This window comes from Heterocephalus glaber, unplaced genomic scaffold, assembly GCF_053883595.1.
Source record: "Heterocephalus glaber isolate CG9 unplaced genomic scaffold, H.glaber_assembly_v1.0 deba00001481, whole genome shotgun sequence".
NCBI classification, from domain to species: domain Eukaryota; kingdom Metazoa; phylum Chordata; class Mammalia; order Rodentia; family Bathyergidae; genus Heterocephalus; species Heterocephalus glaber.
In genome coordinates, this window is record NW_028258317.1 from 54,669,997 (window position 1) to 54,691,684 (window position 21,688).

The following is a 21,688-nucleotide window of genomic DNA, read 5'->3' on the forward strand; positions in this document are numbered from 1 at the left end:
AAATTCTCAATTTGTTTTTTTTATTTGTTTTTAAGAAAATTAATGCAAAACTTCATGATGGAGTATGTCAGCATTGTAAAGAAGTTCTTGAATGGCGGGTAAAATACAGCAAATATAAACCATTATCAAAACCTAAAAAATGGTGAGTTTTTTATTACCTTACCAGTAACATATGTATATATGTATTATATTTATTATTTTACTTCCTATCTTTCATGTTAAGTAAATTTAAAACTAACTTCATTCTCCCTTGTAGAATTTTGTCTTGCATGCTGAATCTTGGTTTGTGGTGGCAGACAGATGGAAAAGTAGATTCATCACTCTCATCCATTCTTTTCATCAATAAATAATGTACCATTTTGGTAGAAAATTATTTATAAAAATTATCTATAAAAGGGAAGTTGGGACAGAGAGGAGAAAGTTTATTTTGGAAATTCTATTTTTCACCAATTAAGTAACAATATATACTATAGATTATTCTTAAAAGGGTTCTGACCTTTTGAATTTTTTTGAAACTTTTAGAAATTTTTGTACTTCCTCAAGCTAGAGTGAGTTTTTTAAAAAAGCAGTTTCTCTGGAGATCAAGAAACATCTACTTTTAATACTTTGAATTATTTTAATCTTTGTTAAATTCCAGTAAAGTTAATATTTTTATTTGAAATAGGTTATATAATCCCATTATAATGTATTTTCTCCCTATTAAAATACCCTTTCATCTGTATATCTTTGAGTTTTTTCTTTTTTTTATTAGTATATGTTTGCAATACATAATGAATACAGTTCATCATGGGGAGTTGGTACAGTGTCACATCTTAGTCCTTTTTACTTTCCCTCTGCTTTTCTTTCTTCCCTTCTCCCTCCATCCCTACCTACATCCCTTCCCCATCTCCAAAAAGTCTACCTAAAGTTAAAAATTGTGTGGTTTCAAAGGCCGGGGGTTTAGCTCAGTGGTTCTGCTGCCTGCCTTGCAAGTGCAAGGTCCAGAGTTCGATCCCCGGTACCAAAAAAAAAAAAAAAAATTGTGTTTTCTCTTAATGAGAAACCCAAAGTATAAATCATTCAAAAAGCAAAATAAAAAAATAAAGGGGTTCTTACCTTTTAATTAAACACATGAAGATTACTGAAATGTCTTGGATCTGATATCATAAGTGAATCACTAGTTCGTAACTTACAGGTGTATTCATTTGTAGATTGGTGTATTAATGAAGCAATACCAGACTTTGTTTTGTGTCCCTCTGTCCCAAACCATTCTGTAATTCCCAGGCTCTTGCACATCCTGTGTTGCTCCCTTGCATCCTTTAGCTCAGCTGAGTAAGGACAATATTGGATGACAACTGCTGTGTGAAAGAGAAAATGATTATATTTAATATAAAAACTAGCATATTTTTACATAAATTTTAATGTGGTAGCTATTGAAAACATATTTATTGTTGCTTTATTTTATTTAGCCATTCAGAAGGATAAACTAAAGTAGTCTATTTAGAATTTTTTTTCCCCTGGTGCTACTCTTTTAGGGCAGAATTTTTAATATTATTTACTACAGGTATATTTGACTCCCCTTTTAGACAGCTTCAGAAATTCCTTCTTTTGGTTTTTTTCTTTTGTTTTCCAGCATATCCTCCCAAAAGAAAAATATTTTAAAATCTGATCACTTTTGTGCTCACTAGCCCACATTAGCAGAAGGGAAATTCAGTAGGAGGGAAAATGTTTGCACGCTCCAATTTTAGATTTCCATGAATGAATTAACTGTGTTCTCGAGACAGTAACTAGATGTTGGTTGTGCAACAAATCGTGTCCCTTTAGTTAATAGGTGTAATATAAGGTATTCAGCTTTCTGCACATCTTCAACAAGGCTTTTCTCCATAAAGGTATTTTAAAACTTTATCACCAATCTACATTTTCCTTTGGTAGCATCATTTCCCAAAATAATTTGGAGTGTAGACAGTAAACGTTTATGAAGCCACAGCATTTTAGTGGACCAGTGCTATGTAACAAAGGAAACCACTTAAGAACATTCCTGCCTCATCCATTAATCTAATCTCTTGTCTTTAATGTGTTTAATATCTGTTGTAGCCTATGTTTAGCTTCATTATGAGTATGCCAGTATATGAAGGATCATATCATACTAATTATGAATTTTCAAAATGCTAGACTTTGCTGTAAAATTTCTGAATTTTTTTAGACAGTGCTTAGTTTTCTCTTCCAAACATGTATTTTTATGACCAGAAAATTTTGTATACTTTAAGTCCTCAGAGAAGCAACTTTTTATTCCAAAGGACACAAGATTCAGTTGAAAACAAATTGAAAGGAAACAGTGTTGGTATCAAATTTTTGTACAGTCACATGTCACTTAATGACAGGTATGTGTTCTGAGAAATGCCTCGTTAGGTGATTTCATGTTGCGCAAACATCATAAAGTGTACTGAGCACAAGCTAAGAATACCAAGAAGCTATAAGTGATGTAATCTTATGAGACTGCCCTGGAAGTCGGTCATACAAGTGATCCTTCATTGACTAAAACATCATTGTGTGGTGCATCGTTTTATTTAGTTTTCTTGAACATTTATAACACAGCAACCTTAAGGATGCTGAATATGAACACATTGACTCAATGATCTGCAACGGTGTCCAGTCTTGGAACTGTCGAAGTCCAGGAGACTTGATGATGATGATGATGTTGCCACAACCTAAGCCATATGGTGGCTCAGAACCCAGTAAGAGACCATTGCGTCAGGAAGGAGGAGGGCTAAAGAGGACCTAAGGAGCTGTTCTACATCACACTGGGTTAGATGTGGTTAGCCCTATATTAGCTCACACTAAATGCAAAATGAGGAAAATACAATATTGCATAAACACTAAGATACAGAATCAAGACAGTAAAGCCAAGAAAAGATCTCTAGGAATAAAGAAGGCCAAGCTCATGCAAAAGAATTGCCCCCTGGGATATAGAAACAGTTATTTTATTGTAGAACATTCCCCTTTACCGGTATTTTAGTAATGTAATTTTACTGTTTAAGTTCTGGAATTTTTTTTTTTTTTTGGTACAGGGGATCAAACTTGGGACCTTGCGCTTGCCAGGTAGGCACCAGAACCACTGAACTAAATCCCCAGCCTAAGTTTTGGGAATTTTGCATAGCTCTGAATTTAGATCTTTTTTTATTTCAGACTGAGTCTTCCAGAGTTTCCCAGGCTGGCCTTGAACTTGCAGTCCTTCTGTCTCTGTCTCCCAAGTAGCTGGGATAACAGGCATGTGCCACTGCACCCCATAAAACTTTAGATCCCTAGAGAAATTAAGTAAAAGGCTCATAAAGATAAAAGCACTAGAACCAGCTCCCACACTTGTTTATACACTGTAATATAGAGATCGGCTCCATCTCTATGATACTTGCCCCTGCCCCCATTTTGGCTGATGTCTTCATTTTAAGGCTGGTACCTGCTGCTCCCTAGAAGAGGGCTGCTGCAGTGCCTGCCACATCTCCCTGACACTGAAAGGCGTAATTATTGTTAGACTTCAGTCAGAGGTTTTCAGACTTTAAGAATATACATATTGTGGTTCTGGACAAAACTAAGACGTTTTATATAAAAACTTCACTTTTCAGTCACTTTGTTTTTGGCTTTTGAAAAAGAAACCCAAAGATAAAATTATTCATTACCATTTCTGATTAGTCCTAAATCATTCACAAATACCTCAGATAACTTTGGGTATACAGCTAGATTATTGGAAAAGCAAGAGATCTTATAAAATGATGCATGTAACTCTTTGAGAAAGAGGGGAGTAATCTTACTACTTTCTGTATTTAAAAACCATTTATGCACATTTATATTTTTCCAGGAACTTGAAATATAAATGATCAAAGGGTTTTATTCTCTTCCTCAAGCAATGCAAAACCAGAAATGAAATGAGTTATTTTCTTTATCCTGGGCTCAGAGGAATTAAATGTTTACCAGAGACATAAGTAAAGCAGAGCCAGTTAAGATTCAAATGCAAATTGATCAGATCCCAAAGCCTGGTTTTCCCACTCCCTCAAAATGATTTTTCAGTATTGTATTATTCATTCCAAAGATCTTTTCTCCTTTTTCAACCTGAGCCCAATACTTCATTCATTTTTACAAGTGTCACCAGTATTGTTTATGGAAGTTGTATACTACAGAGTACCACATACTGTGCTGCGTGCCACCCTGCTTTTCTTGTTTAATGTATGTATCCATGGAAAGATAAATGGGTTTTGCTTTGAGGTTCTGAAATGCTGTTTCAGGTAACCAAGCAGCCTTTCCTCCTATTAATATAAATGTGTGAAAGGCAAATACCCACCTTTACATTAGATTCTCTAGTCTACTTTTCCTCTTTTCACCTTAAAAAAAAGTCACCACTAATACATCATTAGAGCAGGTTCACCATTGCCACAGTAGTAGAAAAGATAGGAGGAGCTGTATAAAACAAGAGGCCACAGACAGACTCGGTCTGAGTTTATAAGTGGATATGTAAGTCCTTTATATCAGAGGCTGTCAATGGGGAAGGGGGACTTTTGCTCCCCCGGGGACATTCTGTAATGTCTGGAGACTTTTTCATTGTTGTGACTGGGGGACGAGGAAGGGACATTATGGGCACATAGTAGGAAGAGGCCATGGATGCAGCTGTAGTACATGGGACAGCTTGGTACAACAGAGACAAGTCCAGCTCAGTCTGTCAGCAGTGTCTTGGTGGAGTGGTCTGGGTGTGTATCTCAGTGGTAGAGCACTTGCCTAGCATGTATGAGGCCCTGGGTTTAATCCCCAGCACTGTGCCGGCAAAAAGAGCAGACAGAATGTCTTAGTCAAGAAAACCTAATCTACAGAAAATAGATAAATACTTGCTAGGCCAAGGCACTGAGTTGTTCTATGTCTTGGTTCACTGATGTTCAGACTTCTCAGCTGTAGGATTCTTTAATGAAACAAAAGCTTACTTAGGAGCCCCATGAATTCAACATGCTGAAACAGAACTGTCCTAAGTGGGGACCTTAAATGATGTGAGATAAGTTATATTTAATCGCAAAACATTTCAAGTAAATAATAAAAGAGCTAATGTATCCTGCCTTGGAACCAGCATTGCTCCAGTGATATTGGGGCCTGACAGTTTCATTTTGCATTGGTGGGTGCTTTATACCTAAACAACTGTTTGCTTTTTCACTAAGTCTTTTTACTGAAGAAATTCACTCCCTGGGTTTTCACATCCAGGTACATAGTTAGCACCTCCTGATTGATAGTTTTTAACTTTCTGCTTTTCAATTTTTTTTTTGGTTTTTTTTTTGTACCAGGGATGAAACTCGGCTCCTTGCGCTTGCACAGCAGGCGGTGAAACCACTGAGCTAAATCCCTGGCCCTGCTTTTCAATTTTTAATCCCTTTGTCTATTCCAGTACAGCCCTTGTTTCTTCATACTTCATTCCATTGAATAAATTCTTGTCCCCCTTTAAAGTTATCTTTACATCCCTTCTCACTCCTACTCAGATACCTCTGTTGGTCCAGCAATCAATAAACGAGTGCTTGAAATAAAAAGAAAAAAAGCTTGGTCCTCTTAAATGTTTTGAGGCTCCAGTGGTTTTGGAGGGTTGGGTCTCCCAACAGCAGGATGCTCTGTGGAGCTTTGTCCTCAGAGAAGTTCTGCTTTTATATGTCTGCTACAGACATATAAAAGGGCTTTACAATGTAGGAGAAACGAAAAATGTACCATGGTTTGGAAGAAAATGGGAGAGAGGAATGAGATGTTCCTAGTGAGTTTAAGCCACCAAATGGCTGCCTATTCATGTGATTGCTGTTTCTGTACTGCAGAGTTTTTCTAAACAAATTAGCCAAAGCAAGACTTTAAAGATAATCTTTCATAGACCAACTCCTTTTTTTCTTGACCCTTTATTTTTATTTTATTTTATTATTTATTTATTTATTTATTTTTGGTACTGGGTATCCAACTCAGGACCTTGTGCTTGCAAGGCAGGCGCAGCACCACTGAGCTACATCCCCGGCCCTTGACCCTTTATTTTTAAAAGGAAAAAGTTCTAGACTCCTACTAAAGGTCTGCTTAATAATCCCGCTATTCTGGGTGTGGTGGTGTGTGCCTGTAGTCCCATATTTTTGGGAGGCTGAGGCAGGAGGGCACCTTGAACCCAGGAGTTCCAGTCCAGCCTGAGCAAAGGGGAGCAGGACACAGATTTGGGCACAAAGAGCACAGGATGCATCCACTGGTTTATGGTAAAACTTTGCATTTGTTCCTTGGCACTAGATTATTGTATCTGTCTGATCAATTGGCATTCGTTACTTTGTTCATTGAGCAAACACTATAACATAAGTCTTTTTGAAATTATAATCACAGTGTAGGTAGCTAGATTCCATCTCCAGCCGTCCAAATTGTACTCACTTTCAGTACCTAGAAACTAAGCCTACCACTCACTGGCAGGCACCTCAGGAGCAAAGTGTACTGTATGTGGCGCTCAATATAAACTGACTCTTGTTTTCCATATGATCTGACTTTATAGCATCTGAGTGAAGATCTATAATTTAAATGGAATTGTAATTCTACAGTCCAGACTTTCTACTTAGACTTGTCTCTATTTTGATGTATTGTAAAAGTCAAAAGGAAAATTAAATGGATGTTTTTTAAATTAATTATTTTGTAATGATTTCTTTGTTTATATTTTCTTCTTTAAAGAATGAATTTACTTTAGGACATGTTAAAGTCAAATACTTTGTTATACAATTTTCTAATAGAAAACCTATTTAAATGCTAATAAGCATGGGGTATATCACAATTGATAATTGGAATAGAAATGCTAAAGCTTTACATTTTATCATAGTATCATAACCAGAGAAGACACTTGTGATATTTCTGTAGGAAAGTGGCAAAAGAATAATGACCAAAGTCAATTGCCTTAAAAATGGAATGTATGGCAGGAAGAACAGAGGTCTTCGTAAATTTTAGATATGTAATATATATTTTTATTCTCCAAAGACTTTCTATATAGATTGTTTTATTTTTAACACTGAAATGTAGCAGCTGGGTTGTTTATCCTATGTAGGTTTAGGTTAGACCTTTTCTAATCCTCCCGTGTTTCACTGTCTTTTTTATTTATTAATTTGGGGTACTAGATTGGACATACCAGTATGTTCATTACAAGAAAAAAGGATTGGAATTTTTAATTGCTGTATTTTATTTCATTACATTTTACAAGTTTAAATTCCAGGTGGCATCCCAATGGATGTTATTGAAATAAATACATTACTAGAAATAAATACATCATATACATATTACTGGATCCGTGAAAAATTGATTATTTACTGCTGCAAAAGACCTAATTAATTAGGAAGAAATAAATTGTTCTGAAGAGAGCTAGGCATGATGGTCTCCACCTATGATCCCAGCGCTTTGGGAAGCTCAGCCAGGAGGATAGCAAGTGCAGGTTAGTCTGGGCAACTTAGCAAGACTCCGTCGCAAAAAAAGTCTAGGTGATATAGGGGAATAGATGTAACTCCCAAACCTGCTAGATATCTGAAGCACGAGTTCACATTCTCTAAAATCAAACAATGAATTCTAGGGACAACGGAGATTACAAGTTGGAAGAATTTATTGAGAGAAAGATAGCTTCTCAGAGAGACAGAAGGAGGACAAGAAAGTGGGTTGCCTGCCCACCCCGCTTCTCAAAGGTGTTTTATGGGACAAAGCCAGGAGGTAAGGTGAGTTCAAGGTGGGACAAAACTAAGGTCAACTAGTAAGATTACAGGTACAGTCCCTGAGGTAATATTTATCCAGTGGGAAATCAAGGTGGACAAAACTATGATCAACTAGTACAAGTATAGTTGCTTAGATAATATTGATTAAATAGGGATCAAATCGGGAAGCAAGTCATTGCAGCAAGGATAGGATATAAGGATCAAGCAAGGATTTTCAGAAAGGGATGGGTCAAGGATCTTTCCTGAAAGGGGTGTCTAAGATCTTGATCCCCCACTCAGGTGATTGAGACCTATTTAGAGTATCAGTCACTGCTATTCATCCTTAGGAGAAGCTCAGGGGTGTAGTAGTTTCTTTTTTTTTTTTGCAAGGCTGGCCTTCAGTGAATGTGTCTTCATTGTCTTCCATGTTGACTCCTCCACAGTCAGCCCTAACTGCCTACAAGATAACTAATTAACTTACCTATCTATAATATAGAGCTATAACTCAGAATAAAGATCCTGAATTCAATGCCAAGTATTACAAACAGAAAACAAAAACAGCAAGAGAAAGGGATATTTCATTATCAGCCTGTTCCTCTCTGTAGGTGTGGATGTCTAACAGTGCAGATTATTTTCAAATTAAATTTGTGATGGCAGAGGATATTGGGATGAAGAGAGTTGAACAGTATATGCTATCTCCCAGAATCCAAGCAGAATTAAAAGGTAATGAAGACTACAACTATAGTTTAGTTTTTTCTTTTCCATCTACTCCCTTGTCCCATTTCCTTCCTTACCTTTATTTCCCATAAATATGCTAAAGATTATTATATACAGCTGAGGTAACCCCTGCACTTGGGTACTTTTTTTCTTTTATAGTTGATTGATTTCATGAGTAAGGATTAGGAATGGCATTGCAGATAACGTGTTTTAGATCAATAAATTTTTTTAGATCAATTCTTTTCAAAGAATTGTCCCCTGGTATATAGAAACAGCCATTTTATTATAGAACTTCCCTTTACTGGTATTTTGGTAATGTAATTCTACTGTTCAAGTTCTGAAATTATATATCATTTCTGATTTGGTTTTTAAGTGTAAAAAGGTAGAAGCCAGGATGCGAGAAGTATTTTAAAATCAGAAATTATATTCTGTTGATGGTAATTGTGAGAATTACTGCTGGAATTTTTCAGAAAATTTTCAGGAAGCTGATGCAGTTTGGGGAAGCAAAGTAAAAGGGAAAGGCAAAGATCTCAAATACATGTGGCCTGAAAAGGTAATATAGCTGGGTTTAACTTTAACCTAAGGACTGTATCAGTTTTTCCATTTTCAGATTGTGTTTTAACATGCAGATAATTAAGGTATTTATATTTAGTTTAACATGTATTCTAGTAATCACCCTGTAATAGGAACAGTGAGGAATTGGCTTTAGAAAAGTTAAGTGACTTGCCTTATTCATCTATTAGGCAGCAGATTCAAAATTAGGATCAAAGCACAAGGTCCAGAGTTCGATCCCTGATATCCAAAAAAAAAAAATTAGGATCTATTTATTTTTCATAATCTCTCATTCCTGGCTTGCATTTTAATGTCTGCTCCCTAAACTTTGGCACAAAATCATCCACCATGGCTTGAACCATTCCTGTATCTTAAGTTAACCAAAATAAGAGTGTTCACTTGTAGAATGAAAATTTACCTGCTAGAAAACTTGGTCTTACAAGACCAAGTTTTCCTTAACCAGAACCAAGGCACAGAGCTAAATTGGAAAGAAAATTTACTATAATCCACTTGTTTCACTAGGAACAAAACTGTCAAAGATAGTCAAGGGTAAAAGTGAGGGATATTACCCAGACATAGCTCTTAATTTCTGAGCTAAGAAAAGATTGCTAGGAATAACAGTCAAGAAACTTGATTTAATTTGTAATTAGTTTAAATAGCACCTTCAGTGTACAAGACACTGTGCTATAATATAGACGATACCACGATGAATCTCTGCCAACAAAAGGTTTATAATCTATTAGAGAAGGATCTACAGGTAACTCTTGGGCAGATTACAAGTAGCATTAGCTGTAAGTAACGGGGAAGGAAACCCAGAGAACACGAATTTAGTCTGCAGAGGAATAAATAAAATGAGAACAAGTGAAAGAACAGTGGGTCAAACAATATTTTAAGGAAACTTTGTCAGGAGGACACAAGAGAATGAAGAGAAAATGAACAAAAATCCCCTGTTCCCTTTCATAGACAATGCAAATAATCACAAAATGTCTCTGTGTTCAGTCTTTTGGTTCCTCTTAAATTCATTTAGTTTTTCTTTCCTCTTGTTACATAACCTTGGTAGTCTATGAACATTAATCAAAGTTGCCTATCAAAAGGTTTTGGACTATCTTGAATATACATTTAATGAAAAAACTAGACTTGGAATTTTGGTTTTGAGGCTCAAAATTAATAGTCGTAAAAAGCTAGATTATCTTTTTTTTTTCTTGTTCTTTTATTAACGTGAGCATATATTACACTTTCTGTCATGTCTCTCCATGTGTACCAGTATGTGGTAATAATCTCTATAGGTTAGCTGATTTGGCTGTGCTTTTCAGTTCCAGCATTTCTAACAGAGTGAGGCTTGGAAGGGTAAACAGGGATAGGAGAGTTGTGTCACCATATTCCAGGAGTATTAAAGTATCTAGAGTGGAGTTTGATTACTGCAGCAACCTTTGATTTAAAGGTGATTGCTTTAAATGATATTAATTTTCTTTTTTTTTCTTTTTTCTAAACTGTTCTTGGGCATAGGTGAACATTTTGTACTCATTTAAGAACTATTCTAGTCCAATCTAAGACTGCAATAAGAAGAGGTAGATTAACCTCTTCACTTTCAAATAAGCAATCCAGGGACACAAGGGAGTGATTTGTAACTACACTTGAGCTTAGCCAAAAGGCCTAGAAGCGATGGGAGTGATTTGTAACTACTTATACTCCAGGAACTAGGAATTTAGGAGAGTATTGTTTTCTTAAAAAGCATTTTATAAGTAGCATATGATGTAATACCTTAATGTGGTTTTATAATCTTCTGTGCTGAGCATAGATTACAGAGAGCCACTGCAGGAAATATGACAGAGAAAAGGGAAACACCAGCAGTGTTTTGTGCACCAGAGGCTGGAGTGCCACGGCTCACTGTTTACCACGTACCTAGTCATCAGTATGTGAAGATACCATGGGTGGAGCCAAATTATGGTAAAGGTTAAGGGTAATAACCAGGAAACAAGGCAGTATCAGAAAAGTTGTACCAGAGTAAAATGTCTGTCAAATCCTAATGTATTTTATGTCTGTCCTAGTGCAAGACCTAAGAGCACAAAATACAGAAATTTTATGTTCCCTGTGTAGATCTTCCAACTGCTAATATGTGTAATTATGCGATATTAAAAAATCGTGTTACTATTAAAACAGTGTCATCTAAAAGTCTTAATAATTGTTTTTTGTTTTGTTTTGAGACAGGGTCTCACTGTGTAATTTAGGCTGGTCTTGAGCCCATTATGTATTCCAGACTGGCCTCGAACTCCTGGGGATTTTCCTGCCTGAGCCTCTGGTGTGTTGGGATTATAGGCATGCTGGGCCACCCCACCCAGCCCTGGTTTTAGTGTTTTTAACTATGAGTTCCTGGAGGTGGTGGCTACAGTGATAATTGACTGGTACAATTGGGAGCCACTGTCTTCGTGCCAAGGTGTCAGCACTTTTAGTATCCATTATAAGGAACAAGACTCAGGAGTTAAGATCACTTCAAAGATTATATGAAAGGGACATGTCAAAGCTGGACTTGCATATTGGTATCTTGTTTCCCAAGTGATTCTCTCCTGTTTTATTTTTTAAATAATATATTCCAGATCTTTCAGTGGCCCCTTGGAAACTTCAGATTTTTACTCCGATTTTCATCCTTAAATATATAAACATTTATTAGCTTTCTTTAATTTTTCTTTCGTCTTCTTTTTCATTGTAAAAAATAATGATACCAAATTTTAAAAATGTATGACTGTCTCCTTTGTCAGTAAACATAGTTTATAGGAATAACCTGTGTTTTTATTTGACCATATTTTCCATTAAAAACGATCAGTTGTATATTCATGGCCAAGATTGAAAGATTGTTTATGGGAATTGTCTTTCCACAGAGAAATGAAAAGAAGTAAAAACTATTATTATTTTAACATCTCTGAAGTTTACTAAGCAAAATCTTTAAAAGTTAGACATTTTTAAGGAAAAATTTAGGTGAACTTAGTTATATCTTACCATGAATTTTATAAGAAACACCCAGGAGCGATTAAAGAATTTGTAGTGATTTTAAAATATGTTCCAAGATACTTTATAGGTTTTATGATGACTTCAAATGCATATCTCTTCCTAAAATGATATCTAAACCAGTCTCATACATAAGATCAAGATTCTTTGGACCGGTAAATGGAGTATTGAGGTGAAAAAATGTTGAAACTATTATTTTCAGGCCTCATGCTGTACCCAGTGAGGGCATAAAGCCTGGATTAAGAGTTTTGAAAGAAAAGGCACACTAAGGTCTCACTTTTGTGACAGAGGAGGTTTTAAGTAGAAAGTTGTAAAGTTCTAACAATACTACAATTCATATTTTCACAAGCATCATATTTGTAAAAAAGAAAAATGTCATTTTAACTGTTCTATCTTTGCTGAAGATAGGTATATTTATATTCAGAGTGATTATCCTAACAAAGCCTTATTTTCAGAAACATTTAAATTTAAAAAGAACATAATTGCTTCAGCAGTGGAATTCATTCTTTTCCCAGAATTGACCTTGATAGTCTTAATTGGCCCTGGAAAGACTGAAAAACACCCCTTTGGGTGTCCAGGCAGTGTTACAAATGTTTGTAAGGGTATGAACTTCATGAATTTGAAAGAGATTCTGTGGTCTCATTCCCAAGATTTGTGTTATGTAAATAATTCATTGGGCCTAGAAATCTGTATTTTAATAAGCCACATAGGTACATATTTGATTTTTTTTTTTTTTTTTTTAAGAAGGGAAGGTTATTTTTAGCTCACACTTTGCAGAAGTTTCAGTCCACGGTCAGCTGGCTACAAGGCAGGGTGGCATGACACGGGCATCATGGAGCAGAAACCGCTCAGGCAGAAGGCCCATAGTTGATTCTTTTTTTTTTTTTGGTACCGGGGATCCAACTCGTGTCCTTGAGCTTGCGCAGCAGGCGGCGAAACTGAAAGGTCGCCGAAGAAGGGGAGCACACACGGACGTTCAAACAAGCTTTATTGGGACGGCAGTCTGCAGCCTGCCAGGCTGACTCACAGAATGGAGACCAGCAACTGCATGGGCTGAGCTGGAAGCTTATGTAGGGATCTTGCAGGTGGGAGAGCACTGGTCCATTGGTGGGGGTGGGTGACTGGGGCTCGGGTATGTAGCAATAGGTTTCGGTTGGATGGGGGCGGGGGATGGAGTCACTGCTTTCGGGAAGCCCCTGTCTCACTGGAACATCTGACTAAGAAACCGGTGGGGCAGAAAGTCCTTAACTAGGCAGAGAGTCACTAACAAAGGGGGGTCAGGCCTTAGCTATGTGGAAGTTCCCTGTTCCCTGTGTCCGGAGTGGGGTAAGGGGAAAGGAGAGGAGGGGCCTTGCTCCATGGGGGCTCTGAAATGCCTAACAGAAACCACTAAGCTAAATCCCCGGCCCCCATAGTTGATTCTTAAGGAGTCATTCTTGGGAGTGGGCAGCAAGAAAATCAGAACTTTTTCAATCTGGAGTCCTAAGGAGATATCCATTTAAAAATCTCTTTTACTTGTAAATTTTAGCAATGACAGTTCTGTGAATAAGATTTTATCCCCAGATTAGCAATTTAAAAATTTAAGGATTTGTTTACCCCAGGAGTCTCTAACAAGACAAAACATTCCGATTTCCTTAAAAGTCTCAGATGAGGGCCAGGGATTTGGCTCAGTGGTTTCACAGCCTGCTGCTCAAGCACAAGGACCCGAGTTCCATCCCCTGTACCAAAAAAAAAAAAAACAGTCTCAGATGAATCGAATCAAGAATTTTTTTTAAACATTTTAAAACTTTTTAAAAAACTAAAGCCAGAAAGCATTGTAAAAATTTTCCTAAACTATTTGAATGATTAGAATTTTATTCCATGTGTATTCTAATGGCATAAAGATTTTCAATGTATTTTTTATTGTAGAGTAATTAAGGCTTTTGGAATGATAAAGCAAGCATACCAAAATAATTTAACCCAGATGTTTTAATAATTATTTTTACTTACACCACATGTCAAAGAGTTTTTGCTTTTCTTCGTAAATGCTAATTTATATGTCCCTGTTTGGGATCTGGTATAATTTACATATAATAAAATTCATCCTTTGTAGTATACAGTTTAAGTTTAACAAATGCATAGATTTGTGAGACCAACATCACAATCATGATCTAAAACATTTCCATTACCCAAGCCATTTTATTGTAGATACATAAGTTAATTAGTTATCTTGTAGACAGTTAGGGCCAGCCCATGAGCCAACATGGAGGACAATCAAGATACTTTCACTGAAGGCCAGCATTGTGAAAGAAGAGAAACTACCACATCTGCATACTTCCCCTAGGGATGAATAGCAGTGATTGATATTCTAAACAGGTATCAATAGCCTGGCTGTCGGACCAAGATCTTACCCACTCCTTCATGGAAAGATCCGTGACTGAAATCCTTGTATGCTTGCTACAAGACTTGCTTCCTGATTTGATCCTGAATTAATCGATATTACCTAAGTGACTATATTTGTCATAATCTTATTGGTTGATTATACTTTTGTCCCACCTTAAACCTGCCTCACCTCTTAGTTTTGTCCCATAAAACACCTTTGAGAATTGGGTGAACAGGCAACCCATTTCCTGGTCCCCATTCTGTCTCTCTTAGGCAGAAGCTATCTTTCTCTCAATAAATTTTTCCTACTCTTAACCTCCATTGTTCCTGGAATTCATTCTTCAATTTCAAACAATACGAACCCCAGTTTTGGATATCTAGCACTTTGGGAGCTGCATCTCTTCCCCCTGTATCAGTTTCTTCATGCAGTTTTGTAGTCACTTCTACCCACTGCCAGCCCTGTCCAAGCACCGATGTATTTTTATTCCTATACCTTTTCCCTCCCTCCCTCCCTCCCTCCCTTCCTTCCTGTTTTTTGGTACCAAGGATCAAACGCAGGACCTTTCACTTGTGAGGCAGGTGGCAGGACCACTGAGCTAAATTCCCAGCCCTTCCTGGCCCATCTTTAAAAATACCTTTTCTTTCTTAAATGACATATACATGGAATCATATAGTATGTAAGATTTTGAGTGTGGCTTCTTTAACATAATAAGTCTGAGATTCATCCATATGGTATGAATCAGTATGTAGGTCCTTTTATTTTTTTTTTTGGTACTGGGGATCGAACTCGGGTCCTTGCGCTTGCGAGGCAGGCTGCAGAACCACTGAGCTAAATTGCCGTCCCCTGTAGGTCCTTTTAATTGGTGACTAGTATTCCATTTTGTAAAGGTGTGAGGGACATTTGGGTTTTACTAGGTTTTTGGCAGATGAATTATTCTGCCATGAACATTCATATACAGGACTCTGTGTGAAAATGGTTCTTATTACTCTTGAGCAAACAGTAATGAGATTCCTGGGTGGTGTCTGAAGGGTGTTATGTATGTACCTTTTGCATTCTCACCAGCAGTGTAAGGGAGTTCCAGACTTTCTACACCTTGATATGCACTGAGGATTGTCCAGTTTTGCCTTTCTTTTCTTTGGTACCAGAGATCAAACTCAGGGCCTTGGGCTTGCGAGGCAGGCGCAGTGCCACTGACCTAAATCCCCGGCCCTTACCTTTTGTTTTTTATTTTCAATTTTTTTAATTCTGTTTTTGCCATAAATGAGTAGCTGTATCTCATTGTGGTTTTAGTTTGCATTTTTCTGATCAATAATATTAAGCATCTTTTCATGAGCTCATTTTTCATCTTTACTCATTGGTGAAGTTTAACATCTTTTTTTTTTTTGGTATTCAGGTTCAAACCCCAAGAACTTGCACTTGTTACATAAATACTTTACCACAGAGCTATATCACCAGCCATATCAATACAAGTGGAATATAACTCCCAACCTACTACATGTGCCAAGTTTGAGTTTCTGTCCCCCAAAATCAGAGTGAATTCCAAAGCAATGCAGGTTAAGAGGAAAGATTTATTCAGAGAGAGCTACTGAAAGACAGCAGGGATTGCGCCGAGGTTTGTTTTTTTTCATTTTTAATTTTATTGGTTCATTTTAGATATACAGTATAATGACATTTATCATTGGAAATTTGCACCTTTACATAATCTCTCTTGGTTCTTATTTTTTCCCCTTTCCCCTGCCCTCCCTATTTACAAAGACTTTGTTTCCATTTTTTCATTTTCTCATATTATTTCCATTCCCTTCCTTCCTTTCCCCTACCCCTTCCCCTTTGTCCCTTTTCTTCCTATTGGACATTATCGATTATACCTTTTCGCTATTATGTACACTTTCAGTATCTCACACTAGAGAAACTATTTGGTATTTACACATGTGTGTCCTATTTATTTCACTTAAGAACATCACCTCAATGTGTATCCATTTGGCTATAAATGTCTCTAATTTTTCATTTTTTATGGCTGAGTAGTACTCCATTTTATATTTTATAAACCACATTTTCTTTATCGAGTCTCCAGTTGATGGACAATTGGGCTTCTTCCAAGTTTCAACTATCATGAATTGTGCTGCTATGAACATGGGTGCACATATATCACTGTGGCATGATTCTTTTAATTCTTTGCGCTAGATACCCAGCAGAGGAGTAGCTGGGTCAAATGGGACTTCCAGTCCTACTTCATTGAGGTATCTCCATACTGATTTCCACAGTGGTTGCACCAGTCTGCACTCCCACCAGCAGTGAAGCAGTGTTCCTCTTTCCCCATAGCCCAGCCAGCATTTGTTATTGGTTGATTTCATGATAGCAGCCACTCTTTCTGGAGTGAGGTGGAATCTGAGCTTCGTTTTCATTTGCATCTCTTGAATGACCAGTGTTGTTGAGCTTTTTTTTCATGTTTATTTGCTATTTCTGATTCTCTGTCTGAGAAATGTCTGTTTTTAAATTCTTTACAGATTCGAGATAGTAAACCTTTGTGTAAGGAAGAGCAGGTGAAAATTTTTTCTCACATTTTGGGTTGTCTCTTCACACTGTTGGTGAATTCTCTTGCTGTGCAAAAGCTTTTTAGTAAGAAGAGATCCCACTTGTTGATTGTTTATGCTAGTTCACAGGCAACTGAGGTTTTGTTCATAAAATCTTTTCCTACACCAATGTCTTCGAGTTCTACCTAACCTCTATTCCAGCCAGTTCAGTGTTTTCTGTTTTAACATTTAGATCTTTATTCCATTTAGATTTTAGTTTAGTGCATGGTAAGAGATATAGGTCTAGTTTTAATTTTTGGCAAGTTGAAACCCAGTTTTCCCAGCACCATTTATTAAAGAGGCTATCTTTCCTTCAGTGAGGGTGTTTGACTCTTTATCAAAGATGAGGTGGTTGAGTGTGTCTGGCGTTGTTTCTGCATCTTCTCATCTGTTCCACTGATCCTCAGGTCTGTTTCTTTGCCAATACCATGCTCTTTTGATCACAGTAGCTTTGTGTAGTATAGTTTCAAGTTTGGGATTGTGATACCCCCTACCTTGTCTTTATTACCTAGTATTGCTTTCACTATTCTAGGTTTCTTCTTGTTCCAAATGAATTTTTGGATTGTTTTCTCAAGGTCTGTGAAGTATGCTGCTGGAAATTCAATTGAGATTGCACTGAATCTATATAGCACTTTTGGAAGTATGGCCATTTTCACTATGTTGATCCTTTCTACCCAGGAACAGGGGATGTCCTTCCATATTCTGATATCTTCAATCTCTTTTCTTTTCAGAGTGCTATAGCTTTCAGAGAAGAGATCTTTGATTTCTTTCGTTAGGTTGATGCCTAGGTATTTCATTTTTTTGGATGCTATTGTGAAAAAAATTCTTTGCCCTATTTCTGTCTCAGTGAATCTGTTGTTTGTATAGAGGAAAGCTATTGATTTTTGTGTGTTGACCTTCTATCCAGCTACTTTACTGTATTTGGTTATTAAGTCTAGAAGACTTTTGGTGACGTTCTTGGGGTCTTCTATATAGAGTATCACGTCATCTGCAAATAATAACAATTTCACTTCTTCGTTTCCTATCTTTATTCCTTTTATTTCTTTCTCTTGACTAATTGCCGTGGCTAATGTTTCCAAAACTATATTGAACAGGCTTGGTGATAGTGGGAATCCTTGTCTTGTTTCTGATTTTAGTGTGAAGGATTTCAGGTTTTGACCATTTAGTATGATATTGGCTATTGGTTTTACATAGATAGCTTTTATCAGATTGAGGTAGAGACCATCTATTCCAGTTTTTTATAGGGTTTTTATCATAAATGCATGTTGAATTTTGTCAAATGCTTTTTCTATATCTATGGAGATAATCATATGGTTTTTGTCCTTGCCTCTATTGATATAGTGTATTACATTAACTGATTTTCATATATTGAACCATCCCTGCATCCCTGGGATGAATCCCACTTGATCAGAGTGTATGATCTTCTTGATGATCTTCTGCATTCTGTTTGCCAGTATCTTATTAAGGATTTTTGCATCTATGTTCATTAGTGAGATTGGCCTATAGTTCTCTTTTTCGGTTGGGTCATTCTCTGCTTTGGGGATCAAGGTGATGCTTGCTTCCAGGAATGAATTTGGGAGTATTGCTTCCCTTTCAATTTCACTGGAGAGTTTAAACAGTAGTGGCAGCAGTTCCTCTCTAAATGTCTTGTAGAATTCAGCAGTGAAGCCATCAGGACCTGGGCTTTTCTTAGATGGTAGGTTTTAAATTACATTTTCAATTCCATTGATTAATATTGGGTTGTTTAGAATTTTTCGGTCTTCTTCGTTCAACTTTGGTAATTCATATGTATCTAGGAATCTGTCCATTTCTTCTGTGTTTTCCATCTTATTGGCATATAAGTTCTCGAAGTAGGTATTGATGATCCTTTGGATTTCTGCAGGGTCCATTGTAATTTCACCCTTTTCTTTCCTAATTGCATGGATTTGGGACTTTTCTTTCCTTTTTCTGACAAGGTTGGCTAAGGGTTTGTCAATTTTGTTGATTCTTTCGAAGAACCAACTCTTGGCTTCATTGATTTTTTTTTTTTTTTGTATCGTTCTCTTAGTCTCCATTGCATTGATTTCTCCTCTGATCTTTATAATTTCCTCCTTTGTATGAGCTTTGGGTTTGTCCTGTTCTTCTTTTTCTAGAAGCTTGAGGTTCAGCATCAGGTTATTTAATTGGGCTTGCTCTGTTTTCCTAATGTCAATATTCACTGCTATGAATTTCCCTCATAAGACTGCTTTCATTGTGTCCCATAGATTCTGATATGTTGTATTTTCCTTGTCATTTAATTGAAGGAACAGTCTGATTTCTTCTTTAATTTCCTCTGTGACCCATTGGTTATTCAGAAGTGTGTTGTTCAATTTCCATGTGTTTATGAAATTTTTGTGGTTTCTTTTGCCATTGATCTCCAATTTTATCACACTGTGGTCTGATAATATACAGGGGATAACTTCAATTCCTTTGCACTTACTTAAACATCTGTGAGCTGTGAGCGAATATGTGGTCTGTTTTGGAGAAGCACCCATGTGTAGCTGAAAAGAAAGTGTATTCTGATCTTTGGGGATGTAACACCATGTAAACATCTCTTCATTCGTTCAAGAATTTGACTGAGTTGTAATATTTCGTTCCTTATTTTTTGTCTAGTTGATCTATGTATTTGTGACAGTGGGGTATTGAGGTCCCCCACCACTATTGTATTAGTGCTTATTTGATTTTTCATGTCCGTTAGTATTTGTTTTATATAGTTGGGTGCACTACTTTTTGGTGCATATATGTTTATGATTGTCATCTCTTCCTCTTGGATTGTTCCCTTTATAAGGATGTAGTGTCCTTCTTTGTCTCTCTTTATCAGTGTTGGTTTGAAATCCACTTGATCTGCAAAGAGGATAGCTACTCCTGCTTTTTTTTGGGTTCCCATCCCATGAAGTATTGTTTTCCACCCTTAAACTTTCAGTCTATGAGTTTCTTTTTGAATTAAGTGTGTTTCTTGTATGCAGCATATTGTTGGATCTTGCTTCTTGACCCATTCTGCAAGGCTATTTCTTTTGATTGGTGAATCGAGACCGTTAACATTGATGGTTATAACTTATACGTGTTTACTTATCATTGTCATGACTTTTGTTTCTGTTGGATTCTCCCGTTTTGCGTTTAATTTCTTATCATGCCCAATGGATTCATTCTGTTTTGCTTCCTGGGGTTGTGATCCTCATTATCTTTTCCTAGGATATTATCTAAAATTTTTTGGAGTGTTGGTTTGGTGTTTGTGAAGTTCCTAAGGTTCTCTTTGTCATGAAAGTACTTTATTTCTCCATCAGTTTTGAAAGATAGTTTTGCAGGGTACATCAGTCTGGGTTGGAGGCTGTTTTCCTTTAGGGCTTGGAATACATCACTCCAAGCTCTTCTTGCCTTGAGGGTTTGCATCGAGAAGTCTGCTGTGATTCTGATGGGCTTTCCTTTGTATGTGATTTGCTACTTTTCTCTCACTGCTTGTAGAACTTTGTTCTTCTCTTGGGTTGCTGGAATCTTGACAATTATATGCCTATGTGTAGATTTTTTTTTTGATCAAGGGTAGTTGGAGTCCTATATGCCTCACTTATCTGTATGTTCAGATCTTTTCCCCTGCTTGGAAGTTTGCCATCACTTCTGTAAATCGTTTTTTTGTGTCATCTGCACTCTCTCCTGTTTCTTCATTGACTCCAGTCAGTCTTATGTTACTCTTCTTTGCATCGTCTAGCAGCTGCTGGATTGATCTGTCATGGACCCCTTGTATTTTTAAGGAATTTTTGTTTTCCTGGTCACTAATTGCAATCTTATCTTCTATATCTGAAATTCTGTCCTCACATTGGCTCATTCTGCTGTGTAGACTTTCAATGGAGTTTTTAATCTCCTGGAAATCTATTTGCATCTGTTTTATGGATTCCATTTGTTTCCTATGTTGGGATTCCATCATGTTCCTTAGCTCCTCTATTTTTTTTATCTGTGTCTTCTCTAGATTTATTAATCATGTCTTGCAGTATGGGCACAATCTCTGCTGTTATCTGAGAAATTATTTCTGATTTCATTTTTTCCAGTTCCTCTTTTGTTGCCAGTTGGTTGAATTATCAGAATGTTTCATGTCCTTTCCCTTTGTGGTTTCTTTGGTTGATCCGGAAGTCTGGTTTTTAGACTTGTTTACGTGTCTTCTCATTTCAGTGGGGAAGGGGGATAATGTTGGTGCCCATTCAGCTCAACTCTTTGGCCCTGGTGTAGCTCTGCTCCTTGGCACTGGGTTGGTGGTTCAGGGGCCCGGAAGGCTCCTCCTTGGCGCTGCTGGCCCCAAGGCCTTTTTTGTCAAGGGTAATTTATACAGCAAAATCACAGTGCAGGTACAAGATTGGTCAAACTATAATCAACCTATAGGAGTACAAGTATTGCTGTTCAGCTAATATTGATCCAATAGGGAAGTGAAGTCACATAGGAAGGGTACATGGTAAGAATAAAGGCATTTTTGGGAAGGGATGGGTTTGGATGCTCTGGTCACCGGCCTGAGCAACTGATGCCTATCTGGACCTTCTGGACTGGGTGGTGCTATTGTAATTCCAATTAATGCTTATTCCTTAGTGTGGCATGCAGTCCTAGCCATTGCATCTTTATCTGGAGGTCTGGTCTTTAGATGTTCCTCCCCCCACAATTCTGATGTCAATTTTTTCTTCTCACTTCCTTGGCCATATATTAATTTTTTTCTAACTTATCTGCCTATAATACTTTTGCTATGTTTTGACTGTTCTTTGTGTATTTATTGATATAAATCAAATCTGAGTTTGATATAGGGCATATGA

The 21,688-nt window shown here is 37.0% G+C and overlaps 1 protein-coding gene across 8 annotated transcripts in view; it reads left to right on the forward strand.

The window, feature by feature from the left end:
- CUNH9orf85 (chromosome unknown C9orf85 homolog) overlaps nucleotides 1-21,688 on the forward strand; it is a 70,249-nt gene that overhangs the window by 32,803 nt on the left and 15,758 nt on the right. For 2 of the 8 annotated variants that reach the window (XR_015440118.1, XR_015440116.1), the window contains exons 2-5: nucleotides 36-142; nucleotides 7,565-7,703; nucleotides 8,285-8,402; nucleotides 8,867-13,036. Coding sequence is in view for 3 of the 8 variants with exons in the window: in XM_087184100.1 (XP_087040226.1) it covers nucleotides 36-142; nucleotides 7,565-7,703 (246 nt within the window). In the remaining 5 variants the exon portion in view is untranslated. Of the gene's footprint in view, nucleotides 1-35; nucleotides 143-7,564; nucleotides 7,704-8,284; nucleotides 8,403-8,866; nucleotides 13,037-15,706; nucleotides 15,926-21,688 lie in introns of all 8 variants that reach the window. The other 6 variants (XM_004838132.4, XM_013069676.3, XR_015440117.1 and 3 more) reach the window with 5 other exon arrangements.